The sequence below is a fragment of the Leptodactylus fuscus genome, chromosome 7 (assembly GCF_031893055.1).
Source record: "Leptodactylus fuscus isolate aLepFus1 chromosome 7, aLepFus1.hap2, whole genome shotgun sequence".
Lineage (NCBI taxonomy): Eukaryota > Metazoa > Chordata > Amphibia > Anura > Leptodactylidae > Leptodactylus > Leptodactylus fuscus.
In genome coordinates, this window is record NC_134271.1 from 99,403,368 (window position 1) to 99,428,210 (window position 24,843).

General features: G+C 45.4%; 1 protein-coding gene across 1 annotated transcript in view; it reads left to right on the forward strand.

Annotated features, from left to right (window-relative positions):
• The window catches only part of MDGA2 (MAM domain containing glycosylphosphatidylinositol anchor 2), a 547,529-nt gene that overhangs the window by 269,346 nt on the left and 253,340 nt on the right, over nt 1–24,843 (forward strand). The window contains exon 3 of the mRNA XM_075282612.1: nt 2,505–2,679. Within this exon, the coding sequence (XP_075138713.1) occupies nt 2,505–2,679 (175 nt within the window). The remainder of the gene's footprint in view (nt 1–2,504; nt 2,680–24,843) is intronic.

Genomic DNA, 24,843 nt, shown 5'->3' on the forward strand with positions numbered 1-24,843 from the left:
GGTATATTAATCACACAGTGGTACGTTCTGATGCATGGTAAATCACTTGATATTACGTTATTGGATGCTATAAATTCATCACACGCAGATTCTTCTTATTTTGATCAAGTGACTCTAGAAAATAGGTAGTGGCTGAAACACAAGCATTTGATAAATGACCAATAATATAAAGCCATCCTGCTTACCATAAGTCGGATCCTATTCATGGATCATTATTAGCATTCTGTAAATTGTTCTCTTTCTTTTCTTCTTATTATTCATTACCTGTTATAGAAGTAAATGTATTCTATATAAAGAGGTACTTTATGCCGATGTGATTGGAATATTCACACTTAATACTTTATTGTGTACTTTGCTTTATTTCTCTTGTAAAACAGCGAGTGCCAATGAAGCGAGGCTTGATCACGCTAGATCAACATTGTTAGGCCCTAGGCATTGCAAAGTTCGTTGGTGAATGACATTTCATCTTTAGAAAGCCATTGAAATTAAAATTATGGGGAAGGATTTTAATATTAGAGTACGAGCGAGCACAAGCCTGTTGTTATTATTATCACTGAGGATAGAAGTCTAGCCGTAATGAGATGTCTACGCGTTTCTAAGGAAATGTGAATGATAAGCTGCATTCAGAGTTGCTGGAAAACAGTCTCTACTTGTCTGTCAGGTCCAAACTATCCAAACTCAATAGGAGAAGCATGCAGTGGCCTTTCATAGGAGCAGAAACAGGGGCATAACTTGAGGGGGTGCAGAGGGTGCAGTTGCACCAAGGCCCAGGAGCCTTAGGGGCCGCATAAGCACTGGCATCAGTATTGAGATTGCAACTTCCATCTGGCCCATAATCCAAGGAGACCCACAGATTATCCTAACCACACTAAAGTTGATTATACTCCTTAGCACCCAGAACCATCACTATCAAGAATTCTCTGTAGGGATGAGGTAGGGGTCCCTGGAAAAAAGATTTCACCGAGGCCCACAAGACTTTAGTAACGCCACTGTGCAGAAACATGTCTGTGCACTGTTAGGGGGCAGTACATGTCACAGCGATTTAAAGGACCTAATTTATGTTACCCTCTCTTATAGCAGCAAACTGTATAATACAGGAATAAATGCTGAGCTCCATCCTATATCATATACGGATTAAAGCAGGATAACCAGGACTACTTTCCCTGTATCAGTGTATGTAAACAGAAGACTGCCAATCACTGTGTGTAGGCAGGGTAATTAGAACTCTTAAAGGGGTTCTCCCATCTCAGTGTCTCAGCATTCTACATGCAATGTCTGCTTCTTACTTCCTGTATTTCTATCCCCTTTCCTCCCTCCTGCTGAACGGGACACACACAAATTCTGCAGGTTAGATAATATGCAGATGCTTGTACAGAATGGCCTCAGTGTTATCTATGTGTTTACATAGAGAGATAACAGACCGGGCTTTATCAGCAAACTGCAATTAGCTGATTAATTGTAATCCCGGCAAGAGCAGTGAGTGAGTGACGTCACTTGTCCTATAGGTCCGTGGTTTATAGCAATGCTGTATAAATAATGGGAGGAATAAATTCACATACCAGGAAAACAAAGCAGAATTTCTAAAGCAATATATTTAGTCAAAGTCTTCAATTTACATAAGCTACCAGTATAGATAGGATCCTTGAGATTGAACAGCCCCTTTAAAGAATCCTCTGTGGATGTTTTGTGTAAAGCATTGTGTGAAAAACCATGATGTGTTGCTGCCGCAGTTTTTCCTACAGCGTCTTTTTGCTGTGGTCCACTAAGTGGGGTCTTAGCTTAACTGTGATTTTTACTCAATTGCGGTGCCAATTTTAATCTGAAAATTGGAGGTATTCATGAGACAACCCTTTAATATCACAGTAATGGTTTCTGTGCCCATGAGAAACAGATTGTATATTTATTAACACACTATGTTATGGCAGAATAGGGTTATGTAATGATACAGGTACAGGTCATAAAATCTATTGTTTCAAAGCTTTATGCTTCTAAATGTTCTTATGTGCAAGTCATATGAGCAGATGTGTTAAAAATTGTACAAAAAATGTGAACGGTTTGGAACTGTTCATGAACTGTCCAACCACCAGGCAGTTTCATATTGACCTAATTTTGGGATTATTGACCTCTAAGGGTGTAACTATAACTATAGCTATAGTATAGCAGCCAAGGCAGCTGCTATGGGGCCAAGGCTGAAGGGTCTACTTAGGTACAAAATCGTTGTTGCTCCTAATTGTGTAAAAAGGCAGTGTTAGCTTTCTTATGTCTAACTTCACTATGTGAGTTCTTCTAGCTGATGATCTATGGCACTAGCACAACTTTACTATCCATCTTTATGGTTTAATTTAATGTGAACAAGCTTGAGGGTACATTCCTGTCTTTGCTAAGGGCACATGAATGATGGGTAAGTCCATGCAGCAAATCCATATGAAGATCCATTGAGTGTCAATAATGATGGAGTTATATTCTTAGTACCACACTAACAGTATTTTTTGATGCTTGCTCAGATCAGGTGGACCAAAACAGCAGGAAGTGCATCCGATAGATTTCAAGACTCCAGTGTATTCAATGAGACCTTGAGGATTACAAATATCCAGAGACATCAAGGAGGAAGATACTATTGCAAAGCAGAAAATGGGTTGGGCTCTCCTGCAATAAAGTCTATTCGAGTGGATGTATACTGTGAGTATAATAGGCTATTATTCTCTACTAATCCTCTTATTGTGGAAGGTATAATAGTGTATGTATGGGACATACATTTAATGCTTACTCTTGTCTATCTCTCTTTATGTATAGTCCAAACATTGCGGATTATTCTCTTCCATCCTTTTATTGTTGTCTTTCACATATAGTTGTGTAGAACATTCAGTCCTGGTTATTGAAACCTTTACAATTGTAGAGTACATTTGGTTGAGTACTTGATATAGTTACCATCTACATAAACATAAGAGGTGAACCAAAGTGACAGAGTCTATAATATGATGAAAAGTGATGCTTTAAATATAAATGGATATGCACGAAGGATGGGCACCATAGATTTCCTGTAGGCTATCAGATTTACAGAACTTGCTGGGAAAAATCTATAATCATTGGCATTATCAACCTGAATATTATGAATGTGGGACTATTGAAATGGGTAGAGTGTTCTTATGGACCCCAGGGCCCAATGTTACATAATTTTCTATATAACCAATATTAGTTTGGCCACAGACCTTCCTTCCCTATGTTGTAAGCTTCATATAGTGGTGGCTGCAGGGACCCAGAATTGTTGTATTTGTCTATGCAGAAAAATGGAGCTCCAAATACAGCAATAAAAATATCATCTCGAATCAATTCATCAAACATCAAGACTTTGCTTAAGTACAAAATCTGTAATTGATAATTCCCAACTATTTTTTGCTCATGTAAAGAAAATAAAAAAAACCTGAAACTATAAAAAAAAAAAAAAAAAAGAAAAAAAATTGGATAGATGGAATTTGTTTCCAAGTTGTGATACATTTAGGCCCCTCAAAATTGAAAAATACAAAGGTAAGCAATTGTAGAAATTCGTTCAATACTATTGAAAAGAATCCTAGTGAATGAATGAAAAGAATATCGAGGCCATTTTTCTTAGTGCATGGACTATACATTGTATTTGCTTCTACTGAACAAGTCTCCTTTCAATAAATGTTAGAATAGAGTCTTTCACAGATCATAATTTTCAACCTCTTACAAAAAAAAAAAGGAAAAAAATAACTTTTGAGACATTTTCCTAGCTGAGTATCTAAGATGAAAACTAAAATGGAGACAAAGGTCACAGTTATACCTAGGCTTCGGAATAAGGGGGAAAGATCTATTGCAGATTTCACAGTAGGCCCAGGAGCTTTTCTATATGAAGTGATGTCGTCATACAATTTCCTCCCCCAGGCTAAAATTAAATTTTATAATTAGGGAAGTGAAAAAAAAAACCATACTCAGCAATCCCCGATGCTCCGGTGCCTCCCAGCGTGGTTCAATTCTGCAGTACAGTTGTTGTCTTCTGACGGAGTCCCCGTTGCACATGACCAATCAGCGGCCTAAGGAAGGGACCCAGGGACGTCACTGCTGACAAGGAAGTCCAAGGCAAGAAGACAGCTGAGCAGCAGGACCACACTGGGAGGACATTGGAGCATCAGGGACAGGTGAGAATGTTTTATTTATGTATTTATTTTTTAAATTCATTTCCCCTGGCCTAATTAAAAAATGATATTTATGCCTGGACAACCTCTTTAAGACTGAGGCCCCAGGAAAAGCTGTTTTTATTTTGTTGCAGTTTTGTTATATTTTTTTGAGCCAAAACCAGGAGTGGATTTAAAAGAATGGAAAAATATAAATGCTTTCTTAGAGACTGACCTTGTAGCTAATCTCCAACCTGGACAAATATGAGGATCATAAACAGGGCATATAACACTTTTAAAAGCCCTCAAAAGGTTGTTCACTTTGGAATTTCCTTTTTGTTTGAACGAGACTATGGGCCCATTCACACGGGCACAGAGGGGGCGGATTATGGTGGGGAATACACGTCATAATCTGTGCCCTCATACCCGCAACATGCCGCTAGCGGAAAAAAGAAGCGAGCTGCCCTTTCTTCAGGTGGATTCTGCGGCTCGTTGACTCGCGGCAGCAACCTCCAGAGTCAGCCCATTCATTTGAGCCTTCTCCGGAGGGAAACGCCGCGACTGTCGGAAGCCGCGACAGTTGTGGAAGGCGGATTTTGGCCAGAGAGTGACACAGCTCCCCGCGTCACTCTCGGGGCCAAAATCCGCCCTTCCGCTCCCCATGTGAACGGGGCCTATTACTGTTGGGAAATCTGGTAGAAAGTGTTTATTATGTCTATGGTGCCATACCAGGTGAAAAGAAAAATTACACAATTATCATCAATGGGGAGTTTATTTAAAGAGGATATTTCATGTCCTTGGGCACAAGCGGTGTAATTCAGTGCACTATCGGCTTTCCCATTATGTGCCCCTTGTGAACAGCTATCAGTGGTGTTACAGTAGCTGTTCAGTGTCAGAAGGGCATTTCTGACAGTCTGTGAGGAACATCCCTCCTGACAGTAGAGTCGATAGCACTATACTGTAAGAGGGGGCATTCCTTACCACCCAGTGATGATGCTGAGCAGTGAGGAACGCACCCCCAGTACTAGTCTATGGATGAGTACTGTAAGGAGGTGGGGAGGCGTGTTCCTCACTGCTCAGCGTCATGGCTGGGCAATAAGGAACACCCCCTCTTACAGTATAGTGCTATGGACACGACTTTCAGGAGGGGCATTCCTCACAGACTGTCAGAAACGACCTTCTGACACTGAAGAGCTATTGGTAATGGCACCGATAGCTCTTCACCCGGAGCACATAACAGGAAAGCCAATAGTGCACTGAATTCAGCACACTGTTGGCTTTCTAGTGGTGTATAAAACCGCAGGCACCCAAAGACATGAAAGGTCCTCTGTAATTAATGGGCTGATGGGATTCTCCAGAGAAAGAGAGACACCACACTCAATGGGTACATGGCATGTGTTCTAAATGAAGAACCCCCATCTAGTAGGTTGGAATTCTTTTATAGGGTTTTTAAGATTGTTTCCCTAAATAAGACAACCCCTTTAAATGTAGACATAGACATGAAGAATCCTCCTGTCAGCAGCATGTGACTGTCCCCATTAATGCCACTAGATCTGGCTATTTATATAGGGATATAGGCAGGGAAAGGCCCAGAACAGTTTACTGAGCACATCCAGAAGACTAATATAAATGAGGTGAATGATGGGAATTGGCAGACAAGTGAAATCGCACACAGGTAATCTAACATCTGACATTTTAGTAGGGCTTTCAAGCTAAAGCACATTATTCCTTTCATTTCTAAGTCAAGGTGCTATTCATTCCTGGACACAGTGTCGTGTTAAAGGTCCAACAAAAGGCTTTTTGGAAGAGAAAACCTAAATGAATGTATTCATTGAGATCAGGATAAGAATTAAAGTAGATATCCAGCGCGGAGTAGCTTATTGTGTTTAAAGTGTTCCTTAGTAGAGATGAGCGAACAGTGTTCTATCGAACTCATGTTCGATCGGATATTAGGCTGTTCGGCATGTTCGAATCGAATCGAACACCGCGTGGTAAAGTGCGCCATTACTCGATTCCCCTCCCACCTTCCCTGGCGCCTTTTTTGCTCCAATAACAGAGCAGGGTAGGTGGGACAGGAACTACGACACCGGTGACGTTGAAAAAAGTAGGCAAAACCCATTGGCTGCCGAAAACATGTGACCTCTAATTTAAAAGAACAGCGCCGCCCAGCTTCGCGTCATTCTGAGCTTGCAATTCACCGAGGACGGAGGTTTCCGTCCAGCTAGCTAGGGCTTAGATTCTGGGTAGGCAGGGACAGGCTAGGATAGGAAGGAGAAGACAACCAACAGCTCTTGTAAGAGCTAAATTCCAGGGAGAAGCTTGTCAGTGTAACGTGGCACTGACGGGCTCAATCGCCGCAACCCAGCTTTCCCAGGATCCTGAATGGAATACACTGTCAGTGTATTCCCGTATACCCGATATATACCCCGATACCCGTTCCAACGGTGTGCCCCCCCACCTTCACCCCAGAAATACCCTGCAAGTCCCCTAGCAATAGAATTGGGGCTATATACACCCACAATTTTTACTACTGGTATACAGTGCCATTGTCTGACTGGGAATTCAAAGAATATATTGGGAATACAAATACCCTCATTTCTTGCTACTGCCATATAGTGCCAGTTTCTGACTGGTAATTCAAAGAATATATTGGGGTTACGTGCACCCACAATTTTTACTACTGGTATACAGTGCCATTGTCTGACTGGGAATTCAAAGAGTATATTGGGAATACAAATACCCTCATTTCTTGCTACTGCCATATAGTGCCAGTTTCTGACTGGGAATTCAAAGAATATATTGGGGTTACGTGCACCCACAATTTTTACTACTGGTATACAGTGCCATTGTCTGACTGGGAATTCAAAGAATATATTGGGAATACAAATACCCTCATTTCTTGCTACTGCCATATAGTGCCAGTTTCTGACTGGTAATTCAAAGAATATATTGGGGTTACGTGCACCCACAATTTTTACTACTGGTATACAGTGCCATTGTCTGACTGGGAATTCAAAGAGTATATTGGGAATACAAATACCCTCATTTCTTGCTACTGCCATATAGTGCCAGTTTCTGACTGGGAATTCAAAGAATATATTGGGGTTACGTGCACCCACAATTTTTACTACTGGTATACAGTGCCATTGTCTGACTGGGAATTCAAAGAATATATTGGGGTTATAAATACCCTCATTTCTTGCTACTGCCATATAGTGCCAGTTTCTGACTGGTAATTCAAAGAATATATTGGGGTTACGTGCACCCACAATTTTTACTACTGGTATACAGTGCCATTGTCTGACTGGGAATTCAAAGAGTATATTGGGAATACAAATACCCTCATTTCTTGCTACTGCCATATAGTGCCAGTTTCTGACTGGTAATTCAAAGAATATATTGGGGTTACGTGCACCCACAATTTTTACTACTGGTATACAGTGCCATTGTCTGACTGGGAATTCAAAGAATATATTGGGGTTATAAATACCCTCATTTCTTGCTACTGCCATATAGTGCCAGTTTCTGACTGGTAATTCAAAGAATATATTGGGGTTACGTGCACCCACAATTTTTACTACTGGTATACAGTGCCATTGTCTGACTGGGAATTCAAAGAGTATATTGGGAATACAAATACCCTCATTTCTTGCTACTGCCATATAGTGCCAGTGTCTGACTGGGAATTCAAAGAATATATTGGGGTTACGTGCACCCACAATTTTTACTACTGGTATACAGTGCCATTGTCTGACTGGGAATTCAAAGAATATATTGGGGTTATAAATACCCTCATTTCTTGCTACTGCCATATAGTGCCAGTTTCTGACTGGTAATTCAAAGAATATATTGGGGTTACGTGCACCCACAATTTTTACTACTGGTATACAGTGCCATTGTCTGACTGGGAATTCAAAGAATATATTGGGAATACAAATACCCTCATTTCTTGCTACTGCCATATAGTGCCAGTTTCTGACTGGGAATTCAAAGAATATATTGGGGTTACGTGCACCCACAATTTTTACTACTGGTATACAGTGCCATTGTCTGACTGGGAATTCAAAGAATATATTGGGGTTATAAATACCCTCATTTCTTGCTACTGCCATATAGTGCCAGTTTCTGACTGGTAATTCAAAGAATATATTGGGGTTACGTGCACCCACAATTTTTACTACTGGTATACAGTGCCATTGTCTGACTGGGAATTCAAAGAGTATATTGGGAATACAAATACCCTCATTTCTTGCTACTGCCATATAGTGCCAGTTTCTGACTGGGAATTCAAAGAATATATTGGGGTTACGTGCACCCACAATTTTTACTACTGGTATACAGTGCCATTGTCTGACTGGGAATTCAAAGAATATATTGGGGTTATAAATACCCTCATTTCTTGCTACTGCCATATAGTGCCAGTTTCTGACTGGTAATTCAAAGAATATATTGGGGTTACGTGCACCCACAATTTTTACTACTGGTATACAGTGCCATTGTCTGACTGGGAATTCAAAGAGTATATTGGGAATACAAATACCCTCATTTCTTGCTACTGCCATATAGTGCCAGTTTCTGACTGGGAATTCAAAGAATATATTGGGGTTACGTGCACCCACAATTTTTACTACTGGTATACAGTGCCATTGTCTGACTGGGAATTCAAAGAATATATTGGGGTTATAAATACCCTCATTTCTTGCTACTGCCATATAGTGCCAGTTTCTGACTGGTAATTCAAAGAATATATTGGGGTTACGTGCACCCACAATTTTTACTACTGGTATACAGTGCCATTGTCTGACTGGGAATTCAAAGAGTATATTGGGAATACAAATACCCTCATTTCTTGCTACTGCCATATAGTGCCAGTTTCTGACTGGTAATTCAAAGAATATATTGGGGTTACGTGCACCCACAATTTTTACTACTGGTATACAGTGCCATTGTCTGACTGGGAATTCAAAGAATATATTGGGGTTATAAATACCCTCATTTCTTGCTACTGCCATATAGTGCCAGTTTCTGACTGGTAATTCAAAGAATATATTGGGGTTACGTGCACCCACAATTTTTACTACTGGTATACAGTGCCATTGTCTGACTGGGAATTCAAAGAGTATATTGGGAATACAAATACCCTCATTTCTTGCTACTGCCATATAGTGCCAGTGTCTGACTGGGAATTCAAAGAATATATTGGGGTTACGTGCACCCACAATTTTTACTACTGGTATACAGTGCCATTGTCTGACTGGGAATTCAAAGAATATATTGGGGTTATAAATACCCTCATTTCTTGCTACTGCCATATAGTGCCAGTTTCTGACTGGTAATTCAAAGAATATATTGGGGTTACGTGCACCCACAATTTTTACTACTGGTATACAGTGCCATTGTCTGACTGGGAATTCAAAGAGTATATTGGGAATACAAATACCCTCATTTCTTGCTACTGCCATATAGTGCCAGTTTCTGACTGGGAATTCAAAGAATATATTGGGGTTACGTGCACCCACAATTTTTACTACTGGTATACAGTGCCATTGTCTGACTGGGAATTCAAAGAATATATTGGGGTTATAAATACCCTCATTTCTTGCTACTGCCATATAGTGCCAGTTTCTGACTGGTAATTCAAAGAATATATTGGGGTTACGTGCACCCACAATTTTTACTACTGGTATACAGTGCCATTGTCTGACTGGGAATTCAAAGAGTATATTGGGAATACAAATACCCTCATTTCTTGCTACTGCCATATAGTGCCAGTTTCTGACTGGTAATTCAAAGAATATATTGGGGTTACGTGCACCCACAATTTTTACTACTGGTATACAGTGCCATTGTCTGACTGGGAATTCAAAGAATATATTGGGGTTATAAATACCCTCATTTCTTGCTACTGCCATATAGTGCCAGTTTCTGACTGGTAATTCAAAGAATATATTGGGGTTACGTGCACCCACAATTTTTACTACTGGTATACAGTGCCATTGTCTGACTGGGAATTCAAAGAGTATATTGGGAATACAAATACCCTCATTTCTTGCTACTGCCATATAGTGCCAGTGTCTGACTGGGAATTCAAAGAATATATTGGGGTTACGTGCACCCACAATTTTTACTACTGGTATACAGTGCCATTGTCTGACTGGGAATTCAAAGAATATATTGGGGTTATAAATACCCTCATTTCTTGCTACTGCCATATAGTGCCAGTTTCTGACTGGTAATTCAAAGAATATATTGGGGTTACGTGCACCCACAATTTTTACTACTGGTATACAGTGCCATTGTCTGACTGGGAATTCAAAGAGTATATTGGGAATACAAATACCCTCATTTCTTGCTACTGCCATATAGTGCCAGTTTCTGACTGGTAATTCAAAGAATATATTGGGGTTACGTGCACCCACAATTTTTACTACTGGTATACAGTGCCATTGTCTGACTGGGAATTCAAAGAATATATTGGGGTTATAAATACCCTCATTTCTTGCTACTGCCATATAGTGCCAGTTTCTGACTGGTAATTCAAAGAATATATTGGGGTTACGTGCACCCACAATTTTTACTACTGGTATACAGTGCCATTGTCTGACTGGAAATTCAAAGAGTATATTGGGAATACAAATACCCTCATTTCTTGCTACTGCCATATAGTGCCAGTGTCTGACTGGGAATTCAAAGAATATATTGGGGTTACGTGCACCCACAATTTTTACTACTGGTATACAGTGCCATTGTCTGACTGGGAATTCAAAGAGTATATTGGGAATACAAATACCCTCATTTCTTGCTACTGCCATATAGTGCCAGTGTCTGACTGGGAATTCAAAGAATATATTGGGGTTACGTGCACCCACAATTTTTACTACTGGTATACAGTGCCAATTTCTAACTAGGAATTCAAAATGCGCAAGGCTCCCGGAAAGGGACGTGGACGAGGCCGTGGGCGAGGTCGGGGGAATGGTTCTGGGGAGCAAGGTAGCAGTGAAGCCACAGGGCGTCCCGTGCCTACTCCTGTGGGGCAGCAAGCATTGCGCCACTCCACAGTGCCAGGGTTGCTTGCCACATTAACTAAACTGCAGGGTACAAACCTTAGTAGGCCCGAGAACCAGGAACAGGTCTTGCAATGGCTGTCAGAGAACGCTTACAGCACATTGTCCAGCAGCCAGTCAGACTCTGCCTCCTCTCCTCCTATTACCCAACAGTCTTGTCTTCCTTCCTCCCAAAATTCCGAAGCTTTACAGAACAATAACCCAAACTGTCCCTGCTCCCCAGAGCTGTTCTCCGCTCCTTTCATTGTCCCTCAACCTGCCTCTCCACGTCACGATTCCACGAACCTAACAGAGGAGCATCTGTGTCCAGATGCTCAAACACTAGAGTCTCCTCCATCTCCGTTCGATTTGGTGGTGGATGACCAGCAACCCACCCTCATCGACGATGATGTGACGCAGTTGCCGTCAGGGCATCCAGTTGACTGGCGCATTGTGCGGGAGGAGGAGATGAGACAGGAGTTGGAAGAGGAAGTGGTGGATGATGAGGACACTGACCCGACCTGGACAGGGGGGATGTCAAGCGGGGAAAGTAGTGTGGATGTTGAGGCAGGTGCAGCACCAAAAAGGGTAGCTAGAGGCAGAGGCAGAGGTCAGCAGCTTAGGCGAAGCCAGGCCACACCCGGAATCTCCCAAGATGTTCCAGTTCGTACCCAGCCCCGAAAAACTCCCACCTCGAGGGCACGTTTCTCGAAGGTGTGGAGTTTTTTCAAGGAATGCGCCGAGGACAGATATAGTGTTGTCTGCACAATTTGCCTCTCGAAATTGATTAGGGGCTCTGAGAAGAGCAACCTGTCCACCACTTCAATGCGCCGTCATTTGGAATCCAAGCACTGGAATCAGTGGCAGGCAGCAACGGCAGGACAAAGGCCGCCTGCCGTTCACGCCACTGCCACTGCCTCTGCCTCTGCCTCTGCCACTGCCACTGCTGACTGTGCTGGCGATGCACTCCAGAGGACGAGCCAGGACACCACTTCATCTGCCTCCGCCACTTTGTTGACTTCTACCTCATCCTCCCCTGGTCCTGTCTTATCTCCTTCTCCTGCACCATCAAAGGCACCATCAGGCGTTTCTTTACAACAACCCACCATCTCTCAGACATTGGAGCGGCGGCAGAAATACACTGCTAACCACCCACACGCGCAAGCCTTGAACGCAAACATCGCTAAACTGCTGGCCCAGGAGATGTTGGCGTTCCGGCTTGTTGAAACTCCCGCCTTCCTGGACCTGATGGCAACTGCGGCACCTCGCTATGCCGTCCCTAGCCGTCACTACTTCTCCCGGTGTGCCGTCCCCGCCTTGCACCAGCACGTGTCACTCAACATCAGGCGGGCCCTTAGTTCCGCGCTTTGCACAAAGGTCCACTTGACCACCGACGCGTGGACAAGTGCATGCGGACAGGGACGCTACATTTCACTGACGGCACACTGGGTGAATGTAGTTGAGGCTGGGACTGCTTCCCAAACTGGCCCGGTGTACCTCGTCTCCCCGCCTAACATTCCTGGCAGGGACACGAGAAGAACACCCCCCTCCTCCTCCTCCTCTACCACCTCCTCCTCCGCCACCGCCTCCTCCTCCGCCACCGCCTCCTCCTCCGCTGTTAGATTGACCCCAGCTACGAGTTGGAAACGTTGCAGCACTGGCGTTGGTAGACGTCAGCAGGCTGTGCTGAAGCTGATCAGCTTGGGGGACAGACAGCACACTGCCTCCGAGGTGAGGGATGCCCTCCTCGATGAGACGGCAATATGGTTTGAGCCGCTGCACCTGGGCCCAGGCATGGTCGTTTGTGATAACGGCCGGAACCTGGTAGCAGCTCTGGAGCTTGCCGGACTCCAACATGTTCCATGCCTGGCCCACGTCTTCAACCTAGTGGTGCAACGTTTCCTAAAGAGCTACCCCAATGTTCCAGAGCTACTGGTGAAAGTGCGGCGCATGTGCGCCCACTTTCGCAAGTCGACAGTAGCCGCTGCTAGCTTAAAATCTCTCCAGCAACGCCTGCATGTGCCACAACACCGGCTTTTGTGCGACGTCCCCACACGCTGGAACTCAACGTTTCAGATGTTGAATAGAGTGGTTGAGCAGCAGAGACCTTTGATGGAATACCAGCTACAAAACCCTAGGGTGCCACAAAGTCAGCTGCCTCAGTTTCACATCCATGAGTGGCCATGGATGAGAGACCTTTGTGACATCCTACGGGTCTTTGAGGAGTCCACAAGGAGGGTGAGCTCTGAGGATGCGATGGTGAGCCTTACAATCCCGCTCTTGTGTGTTCTGAGAGAATCCCTGATTGACATCAGGGATAACTCAGATCACACAGAGGAGTTAGGGATAGCATCCGATCCGTCACAGCTGGAGAGTAGGTCCACACATCTGTCCGCTTCACTGCGTTTAATGGAGGAGGAGGAGGAGGAGGAGGAAGAAGAGTTGTCCGATGATGTGATGGTGATACAGGAGGCTTCCGGGCAACTTCGAATCGTCCCATTGTTGCAGCGCGGATGGGTAGACATGGAGGATGAGGAGGAAATGGAGATTGAACTTTCCGGTGGGGCCAGAGGAGTCATGCCAACTAACACTGTGGCAGACATGGCTGAGTTCATGTTGGGGTGCTTTACAACCGACAAGCGTATTGTCAAAATCATGGAGGACAACCAGTACTGGATCTTTGCTATCCTTGACCCCCGGTATAAAAACAACATCTCGTCTTTTATTCCGGTAGAGGGGAGGGCCAATCGCATCAATGCTTGCCACAGGCAATTGGTGCAGAATATGATGGAGATGTTTCCAGCATGTGACAGTGGCGGCAGGGAGGGCAGTTCCTCCAGTAGGCAACCAAGTTCTCACCGGTCCACACAAACAAGGGGCACACTGTCTAAGGTCTGGGACACCTTGATGGCACCCCCTCGCCAAAGTGCCGCCACGGAGGGTCCTAGTGTCACCAGGCGTGAGAAGTATAGGCGCATGTTGCGGGAATACCTTTCCGACCACAGCCCTGTCCTCTCCGACCCCTCTGCGCCCTACACGTATTGGGTGTCGAAGTTGGACCTGTGGCTTGAACTTGCCCTATATGCCTTGGAGGTGCTGTCCTGTCCTGCCGCCAGCGTCCTATCTGAGAGGGTGTTCAGTGCAGCCGGTGGCATCATCACTGACAAGCGCACCCGTCTGTCAGCTGAGAGTGCCGACCGGCTCACTTTGATAAAAATGAACCACCACTGGATAGAGCCTTCATTTTTGTGCCCACCTGTGTAAAGCACCCCAACATGAAACTCCATGTCTGTACTCAACCTCTCCAATTCCTCCGCATCCTCATACTCATCCACCATAAGCGTTGCACAATTCTGCTAATACTAGGCTCCCTCCAACATGATTTCCCCCAACTCTGCTGGTTAGAGGCTCCCTCCACCCTGATTTCCACCAACTCTGCTGGTTAGAGGCTCCCTCCACCCTGCTTTCCCACAACTCTGCTGGTTAGAGGCTCCTTCCACCATGAATTTGCCCAAACTGGGCTGTTTAGAGGCTCCCTCCACCATGAATTGGTCCAAACTGGGCTGGTTAGAGGCTCCCTCCACCATTAATTGGTCCAAACTGGGCTGGTTAGAGGCTCCCTCCACCATGAATTTGCCCAAACTGGGCTGTTTAGAGGCTCCCTCCACCATGAATTTGCCCAAACTGGGCTGGTTAGAGGCTCCCTCCACCATGAATTGGTCCAAACGGGTTTTTAGAGGCTCCCTTCACCATGAATTGGTCCAAACTTGGCTGTTTAGAGGCTCCCTCCACCATGAATTGGTCCAAACTGGGGTGGTTAGAGGCTCCCTCCACCATTAATTGGTCCAAACTGGGCTGGTTAGAGGCTCCCTCCACCATTAATTGGTCCAAACTGGGCTGGTTAGAGGCTCCCTCCACCATGAATTTGCCCAAACTGGGCTGTTTAGAGGCTCCCTCCACCATGAATTTGCCCAAACTGGGCTGGTTAGAGGCTCCCTCCACCATGAATTGGTCCAAACGGGTTTTTAGAGGCTCCCTTCACCATGAATTGGTCCAAACTTGGCTGTTTAGAGGCTCCCTCCACCATGAATTGGTCCAAACTGGGGTGGTTAGAGGCTCCCTCCACCATTAATTGGTCCAAACTGGGCTGGTTAGAGGCTCCCTCCACCATTAATTGGTCCAAACTGGGCTGGTTAGAGGCTCCCTCCACCATGAATTGGTCCAAACTGGGGTTTTTAGAGGCTCCCTCCACCATGAATTGGTCCAAACTTGGCTGTTTAGAGGCTCCCTCCACCATTAATTGGTCCAAACTGGGCTGGTTAGAGGCTCCCTCCACCATGAATTGGTCCAAACTGGGTTTTTTAGAGGCTCCCTCCACCATGAATTTGCCCAAACTGGGCTGTTTAGAGGCTCCCTCCACCATGAATTGGTCCAAACTGGGTTTTTTAGAGGCTCCCTCCACCATTAATTGGTCCAAACTGGGCTGGTTAGAGGCTCCCTCCACCATTAATTGGTCCAAACTGGGCTGTTTAGAGGCTCCCTCCACCATTAATTGGTCCAAACTGGGCTGGTTAGAGGCTCCCTCCACCATGAATTGGTCCAAACTGGGTTTTTTAGAGGCTCCCTCCACCATGAATTTGCCCAAACTGGGCTGTTTAGAGGCTCCCTCCACCATGAATTGGTCCAAACTGGGTTTTTTAGAGGCTCCCTCCACCATTAATTGGTCCAAACTCTGCTGGTTAGAGGCTCCCTCCACCCTGATTTCCACCAACTCTGCTGGTTAGAGGCTCCCTCCACCCTGCTTTCCCACAACTCTGCTGGTTAGAGGCTCCCTCCACCATGAATTGGTCCAAACTGGGCTGGTTAGAGGCTCCCTCCACCATTAATTGGTCCAAACTGGGCTGGTTAGAGGCTCCCTCCACCATGAATTTGCCCAAACTGGGCTGTTTAGAGGCTCCCTCCACCATGAATTTGCCCAAACTGGGCTGGTTAGAGGCTCCCTCCACCATGAATTGGTCCAAACGGGTTTTTAGAGGCTCCCTTCACCATGAATTGGTCCAAACTTGGCTGTTTAGAGGCTCCCTCCACCATGAATTGGTCCAAACTGGGGTGGTTAGAGGCTCCCTCCACCATTAATTGGTCCAAACTGGGCTGGTTAGAGGCTCCCTCCACCATTAATTGGTCCAAACTGGGCTGGTTAGAGGCTCTCTCCACCATGAATTTGCCCAAACTGGGCTGTTTAGAGGCTCCCTCCACCATGAATTTGCCCAAACTGGGCTGGTTAGAGGCTCCCTCCACCATGAATTGGTCCAAACGGGTTTTTAGAGGCTCCCTTCACCATGAATTGGTCCAAACTTGGCTGTTTAGAGGCTCCCTCCACCATGAATTGGTCCAAACTGGGGTGGTTAGAGGCTCCCTCCACCATTAATTGGTCCAAACTGGGCTGGTTAGAGGCTCCCTCCACCATTAATTGGTCCAAACTGGGCTGGTTAGAGGCTCCCTCCACCATGAATTGGTCCAAACTGGGGTTTTTAGAGGCTCCCTCCACCATGAATTGGTCCAAACTTGGCTGTTTAGAGGCTCCCTCCACCTTTAATTGGTCCAAACTGGGCTGGTTAGAGGCTCCCTCCACCATGAATTGGTCCAAACTGGGTTTTTTAGAGGCTCCCTCCACCATGAATTTGCCCAAACTGGGCTGTTTAGAGGCTCCCTCCACCATGAATTGGTCCAAACTGGGTTTTTTAGAGGCTCCCTCCACCATGAATTGGTCCAAACTGGGCTGGTTAGAGGCTCCCTCCACCATGAATTGGTCCAAACTGGGGTGGTTAGAGGCTCCCTCCACCATTAATTGGTCCAAACTGGGCTGGTTAGAGGCTCCCTCCACCATTAATTGGTCCAAACTGGGCTGGTTAGAGGCTCCCTCCACCATGAATTTGCCCAAACTGGGCTGTTTAGAGGCTCCCTCCACCATTAATTGGTCCAAACTGGGCTGGTTAGAGGCTCCCTCCACAATTAATTGGTCCAAACTGGGCTAATTAGAGGCTCCCTCCACCATGAATTGGTCCAAACTGGGTTTTTTAGAGGCTCCCTCCACCATGAATTTGCCCAAACTGGGCTGTTTAGAGGCTCCCTCCACCATGAATTGGTCCAAACTGGGCTGGTTAGAGGCTCCCTCCACCATGAATTTCCCAAAACTTGGCTGTTTAGAGGCTCCCTCCACCATTAATTGGTCCAAACTGGGCTGGTTAGAGGCTCCCTCCACCATGAATTGGTCCAAACTGGGCTGGTTAGAGGCTCCCTCCACCATTAATTGGTCCAAACTGGGCTGGTTAGAGGCTCCCTCCACCATGAATTTGCCCAAACTGGGCTGGTTAGAGTCTCCCTCCACCATGAATTGGTCCAAACTGGGTTTTTTAGAGGCTCCCTCCACCATGAATTTGCCCAAACTGGGCTGGTTAGAGGCTCCCTCCACCATGAATTGGTCCAAACTGGGCTGGTTAGAGGCTCCCTCCACCATGAATTTGCCCAAACTGGGCTGTTTAGAGGCTCCCTCCACCATTAATTGGTCCAAACTGGGCTGGTTAGAGGCTCCCTCCACCATGAATTTGCCCAAACTGGGCTGTTTAGAGGCTCCCTCCACCATGAATTGGTCCAAACTGGGTTTTTTAGAGGCTCCCTCCACCATGAATTGGTCCAAACTGGGCTGGTTAGAGGCTCCCTCCACCATGAATTTCCCAAAACTTGGCTGTTTAGAGGCTCCCTCCACCATGAATTGGTCCAAACTGGGCTGGTTAGAGGCTCCCTCCACCATGAATTTCCCAAAACTTGGCTGTTTAGAGGCTCCCTCCACCATGAATTTGCCCAAACTGGGCTGGTTAGAGGCTCCCTCCACCATGAATTGGTCCAAACGGGTTTTTAGAGGCTCCCTTCACCATGAATTGGTCCAAACTTGGCTGTTTAGAGGCTCCCTCCACCATGAATTGGTCCAAACTGGGGTGGTTAGAGGCTCCCTCCACCATTAATTGGTCCAAACTGGGCTGGTTAGAGGCTCCCTCCACCATTAATTGGTCCAAACTGGGCTGGTTAGAGGCTCCCTCCACCATGAATTGGTCCAAACTGGGGTTTTTAGAGGCTCCCTCCACCATGAATTGGTCCAAACTTGGCTGTTTAGAGGCTCCCTCCACCATTAATTGGTCCAAACTGGGCTGGTTAGAGGCTCCCTCCACCATGAATTGGTCCAAACTGGGTTTTTTAGAGGCTCCCTCCACCATGAATTTGCCCAAACTGGGCTGTTTAGAGGCTCCCTCCACCATGAATTGGTCCAAACTGGGTTTTTTAGAGGCTCCCTCCACCATGAATTGGTCCAAACTGGGCTGGTTAGAGGCTCCCTCCACCATGAATTGGTCCAAACTGGGGTGGTTAGAGGCTCCCTCCACCATTAATTGGTCCAAACTGGGCTGGTTAGAGGCTCCCTCCACCATTAATTGGTCCAAACTGGGCTGGTTAGAGGCTCCCTCCACCATGAATTGGTCCAAACTGGGTTTTTTAGAGGCTCCCTCCACCATGAATTTGCCCAAACTGGGCTGTTTAGAGGCTCCCTCCACCATGAATTGGTCCAAACTGGGTTTTTTAGAGGCTCCCTCCACCATGAATTTGCCCAAACTGGGCTGTTTAGAGGCTCCCTCCACCATGAATTGGTCCAAACTGGGCTGGTTAGAGGCTCCCTCCACCATGAATTTCCCAAAACTTGGCTGTTTAGAGGCTCCCTCCACCATTAATTGGTCCAAACTGGGCTGGTTAGAGGCTCCCTCCACCATGAATTGGTCCAAACTGGGCTGGTTAGAGGCTCCCTCCACCATTAATTGGTCCAAACTGGGCTGGTTAGAGGCTCCCTCCACCATGAATTTGCCCAAACTGGGCTGGTTAGAGGCTCCCTCCACCATGAATTGGTCCAAACTGGGTTTTTTAGAGGCTCCCTCCACCATGAATTTGCCCAAACTGGGCTGGTTAGAGGCTCCCTCCACCATGAATTGGTCCAAACTGGGCTGGTTAGAGGCTCCCTCCACCATGAATTTGCCCAAACTGGGCTGTTTAGAGGCTCCCTCCACCATTAATTGGTCCAAACTGGGCTGGTTAGAGGCTCCCTCCACCATGAATTTGCCCAAACTGGGCTGTTTAGAGGCTCCCTCCACCATGAATTGGTCCAAACTGGGTTTTTTAGAGGCTCCCTCCACCATGAATTGGTCCAAACTGGGCTGGTTAGAGGCTCCCTCCACCATGAATTTCCCAAAACTTGGCTGTTTAGAGGCTCCCTCCACCATGAATTGGTCCAAACTGGGCTGGTTAGAGGCTCCCTCCACCATGAATTTCCCAAAACTTGGCTGTTTAGAGGCTCCCTCCACCATGAATTGGTCCAAACTGGGCTGGTTAGAGGCTCCCTCCACCATTAATTGGTCCAAACTGGGCTGGTTAGAGGCTCCCTCCACCATGAATTTGCCCAAACTGGGCTGGTTAGAGGCTCCCTCCACCATGAATTGGTCCAAACTGGGTTTTTTAGAGGCTCCCTCCACCATGAATTTGCCCAAACTGGGGTGTTTAGAGGCTCCCTCCACCATGAATTTGCCCAAACTCTGCTGGTTAGAGGCTCAATCCACCCTGATTTTCAAAACAAATGTTGGTGCCAACCTCAACTTACTACAAGGGCCAAATTCACTGCTGGTGACAAGCTCTCCTCACTGCAAGTGCCAAATACACATGTTTCAAGGTGTTTTCCTACTGTCAGAGAGGTGGTATTGAGTGTGTAAAGTGTGTAGTTGTTAGGCTGTGATGTTGGGGTAATAGAGGGTCTTTGGTGTGTTAGATGCCCCCAGACATGCTTCCCCTGCTGTCCCAGTGTCATTCCAGAGGTGTTGGCATCATTTCCTGGGGTGTCATAGTGGACTTGGTGACCCTCCAGACACGGATTTGGGTTTCCCCCTTAACGAGTATCTGTTCCCCATAGACTATAATGGGGTTCGAAACCCGTTCGAACACACGAACATTGAGCGGCTGTTCGAATCGAATTTCGAACCTCGAACATTTTAGTGTTCGCTCATCTCTATTCCTTAGTATAATGTGATCACTAAGTGTCGGCTGCTGAGCCCCCTCCCCATTCTGTATGAACAAATTTGTACAGTGGACAGTCAATGTTCTCTTCCACAGAAATAGAAATAGATGGACTTTAGATAGAGAGACAGATTTATAGAATCATACATAGCATCATACAGTAGAATCATATACAGATTTATAGATTCATCTATTTCTGCCATCTCTGCACTCCCTATATCTGTAGCTAGATAGAGATAGATACAGTCCTATGAAAAAGTTTGGGCACCCCTATTAATCTTAATCATTTTTAGTTCTAAATATTTTGGTGTTTGCAGCAGCCATTTCAGTTTGATATATCTAATAACTGATGGACACAGTAATATTTCAGGATTGAAATGAGGTTTATTGTACTAACAGAAAATGTGCAATATGCATTAAACCAAAATTTGACCGGTGCAAAAGTATGGGCACCTCAACAGAAAAGTGACATTAATATTTAGTAGATCCTCCTTTTGCCTCTAGTCGCTTCCTATAGCTTTTAATCAGTTCCTGGATCCTGGATGAAGGGATTTTGGACCATTCCTCTTTACAAAACAATTCAAGTTCAGTTAAGTTTGATGGTCGCCGGTCAAATTTTGGTTTAATGCATATTGCACATTTTCTGTTAGTACAATAAACCTAATATCAATCCTGAAATATTACTGTGTCCATTAGTGTCCATGCAAGCACAGGGACCCGTTATAGTCTATGGGGTCCATGCGTTTTAACTGCACAGTGCTCCTCCTAAACACTCTCCTCCTGCTACTCGTGGACTTGGTGACTCTCCTTAGTCAAATAGTGGTTTCCCCTGAAACGAGAATTTTTTCCCATAGACTATAATGGGATTCGATATTCAATCGAGTAGTCGATTATTGAGGCTCTACTCGAAACGAATATCGAATCTTGAATATTTCACTACTCGCTCATCTCTAATAGATACCATAGATAGATAGATAGATAGATAGATAGATAGATAGATAGATAGATAGATAGATAGATAGATGGATTTTCTTTAACATCATCTTTTCCTTCTTATAGCTGCAGTTCAGACCAGATCGTAAAAGTGTCAACTTTATTCTAACTAAAATCTAATAATTCATAGAGAACGAGCTGTGACTTTTACAGTTTTGTAGCTGATCCTAAACAGCATGAAGCCCATCTTTATATTACATAGCGATATATCCTCCCATTACTCAATCTGTCAGCTGTGCACTTTCAAGACCAAGTCACTTACAAAATGTCACTGATATGTGTCATGTTTCCAGCATTGACATTGCCCTGCTCATTGAGCTCATGTGCCCTATGGTACTTGTTTTGTCTATTCAGATTTTTATGTTTTGTTTTTTAATCTTCTGCTATGTACAGTAATTGGTTTTATGAGTTATGTTAATGATCTAACCAGAAAAGTGCCATGCGACATTGGCCAACCAGCTGCAACGAAAGCTGTAATATGTGCAAAGCTAAAGTAAATGGCCCCTACTGCACAACTTAGAATGAGCCCCATTCCATCCACTGTGAGCTCTGCCAAATGTACATTATAAGGTCCAAGTTTCTGATTTGTATCACAATATACCACTCACCGACCACTTTATTAGGTACACCATGCTAGTAACGGGTTGGACCCCCTTTTGCCTTCAGAACTGCCTCAATTCTTCGTGGCATAGATTCAACAAGGTGCTGGAAGCATTCCTCAGAGATTTTGGTCCATATTGACATGATGGCATCACACAGTTGCCGCAGATTTGTCGGCTGCACATCCATGATGCGAATCTCCCGTTCCACCACATCCCAAAGATGCTCTATTGGATTGAGATCTGGTGACTGTGGAGGCCATTGGAGTACAGTGAACTCATTGTCATGTTCAAGAAACCAGTCTGAGATGATTCCAGCTTTATGACATGGCGCATTATCCTGCTGAAAGTAGCCATCAGATGTTGGGTACATTGTGGTCATAAAGGGATGGACATGGTCAGCAACAATACTCAGGTAGGCTTTGGCGTTGCAACGATGCTCAATTGGTACCAAGGGGCCCAAAGAGTGCCAAGAAAATATTCCCCACACCATGACACCACCACCACCAGCCTGAACCGTTGATACAAGGCAGGATGGATCCATGCTTTCATGTTGTTGACGCCAAATTCTGACCCTACCATCCGAATGTCGCAGCAGAAATCGAGACTCATCAGACCAGGCAACGTTTTTCCAATCTTCAATTGTCCAATTTCGATGAGCTTGTGCAAATTGTAGCCTCAGTTTCCTGTTCTTAGCTGAAAGGAGTGGCACCCGGTGTGGTCTTCTGCTGCTGTAGCCCATCTGCCTCAAAGTTCGACGTACTGTGCGTTCAGAGATGCTCTTCTGGCTACCTTGGTTGTAACGGGTGGCTATTTGAGTCACTGTTGCCTTTCTATCAGCTCGAACCAGTCTGGCCATTCTCCTCTGACCTCTGGCATCAACAACGCATTTCCGCCCACAGAACTGCCGCTCACTGGATGTTTTTTCTTTTTCGGACCATTCTCTGTAAACACCACCTCCTCCGGCAGAACCAGCATTGATTGGCCTAATCCTGTAAGACTGGCCAATCAACGCATGATCAATGCATACTTATGGCGAAATGAAGCTGAGCCAGGCATGCACTCAGCTTGGCTATTCCTCTGTTGTAGTGATGTAGTAGAGCTGAGTGTGCGCTGAGCTCTGCTACATGCGAGATGTGTGTGACAGGAGGAGTAGATGGAGGGTTGGTTGCATGTAGTGCAGAGCTGCTACATCAGAGATGTAGCAGAGCTGGCCAATGTTAGCAGAGCTGAGTGTGTTAGTCTGCTGCATATCTGCCAGCTCTCCTACATCTACATCTCCAACACACTCAGCTCACCTACATCAGACACTACATGCTCAGTTTATCGGTATAACCAAGCTGAGTTTGTAGTATCGGACACTATACGCTCAGTTTATCGGAATAACTGACCTGAGTTTGTAGTATCAGACACTATACGCTCTTTTTATCGGTATAGTCGAGCTGAGTTTGTAGTATTGGACACTACTTTTTGTTGATTAAGCAGAGCTGGGATTGTAACGACTATCCTATTCATTACACAGCATGTACCCCACGCTGTGTAGTGATTAACCCCCTCCCTCCCACCCCCACCGGTGTCTGCTTACCTGCAGCTCTTTGCTCTTGGTCCACTTCGGTCCATGGTCCTGGTTTCAGAGCGCCCTGCCCCCTCTACCCGACTAGTATTATAGAGAAAGCGGGGCTTAGGAGAGTGTGGGCGGGGAGTCTCAACTCCACACTCTCAACACTGGTCAATGCATCCCTATGGGAAAAAGTCAGCTCACGCATATCGCAAGCTGACAGGGATCCCGACAAGATAGAGCCCCAAAGAGCTAGGTGAGTGACATTCCCCCCTAAATAAAGGTTATCCCTAGCTAACGCTGCCTATAGATCTGTCCGTCTCACATTCATATAGTTCACTGCTCCAAATTAAACGAATGGTAAATTCACCATTCATCTAAATTGGAGGTCACATGTTTTTGGCAGCCAATGGGTTTTTTCAATTTTTTTTCACTGCCTCCATTGTCGTAGTTCCTGTCCCACCTCCCCTGCACTGTTATTGGTGCAAAAAACGCGCCAGGGAAGGTGGGAGGGGAATCAAATTTTTAGCGAGTTTGCCACCTGGTGTTCGATTGGAATCGAACACCTCGAACGGCCTGATATTCGATCGAATATCAATTCAATCGAACGCCGTTTGCTCATCTCTAGTCACTATAATAGTGTCATGGCATTTCCGTGCCAGGCCTGCCTATCACCACAGGACATGTCTAGTAAAGTAATATGCTGTCTATACTACAGATATGTGCCTCTGTGTAACATCCAATGACTGTTCTGAGTTGGAGCCTGTCAAATGGATTTGCTAGAATCTTCTGATACTGTATTAAATTAGTTCCATTAGAAATTGGTGTCCAACTTAGGCTTGGTTCACATCTGCGTTCGGTATTCCATTCGCGGAGTCTGCTTGGGGACCCTCCGAACAGAATACCGAACGCATTGACTAGCGGTGAGCAATGAAAGCACATGCACCCCATAGACTATAATGGGGTCCATGTGTTTTCCGCACGGTATCTGGATCAACCATGCAGAGAGAAAAGTAGTCCTTGAAGTGGAAAACACACGGACCCAATCATAGTCTATGGGGTCTGTGTGCTTTCATTGCTCACCACTTGTCAATGCGTTCGGTATTCCATTCAGGGTGGTCCCCAAGTGGACTTCTCAAACGGAATACCGAATGCAGATGTGAACCAGGCCTTATTGGTAAATTAAGGATGGGTACTGTACAAACAGGACTAGGCAAACTGAACCTATCCCTTGTCTTCTATAGATTCCAGCTTACATCCTGTCTTGCATTCATTTACCGTATTTCAATTTCTTCAGCTTGAAATCTCCATATTTTGGTGGAAAAAATTGCCTATTGTAAACTTAATTGGGCGTCCTAAATGTACACATTTAATTTTATTTAAAATCACAGAATCCTCCTGTGTAATTTGAG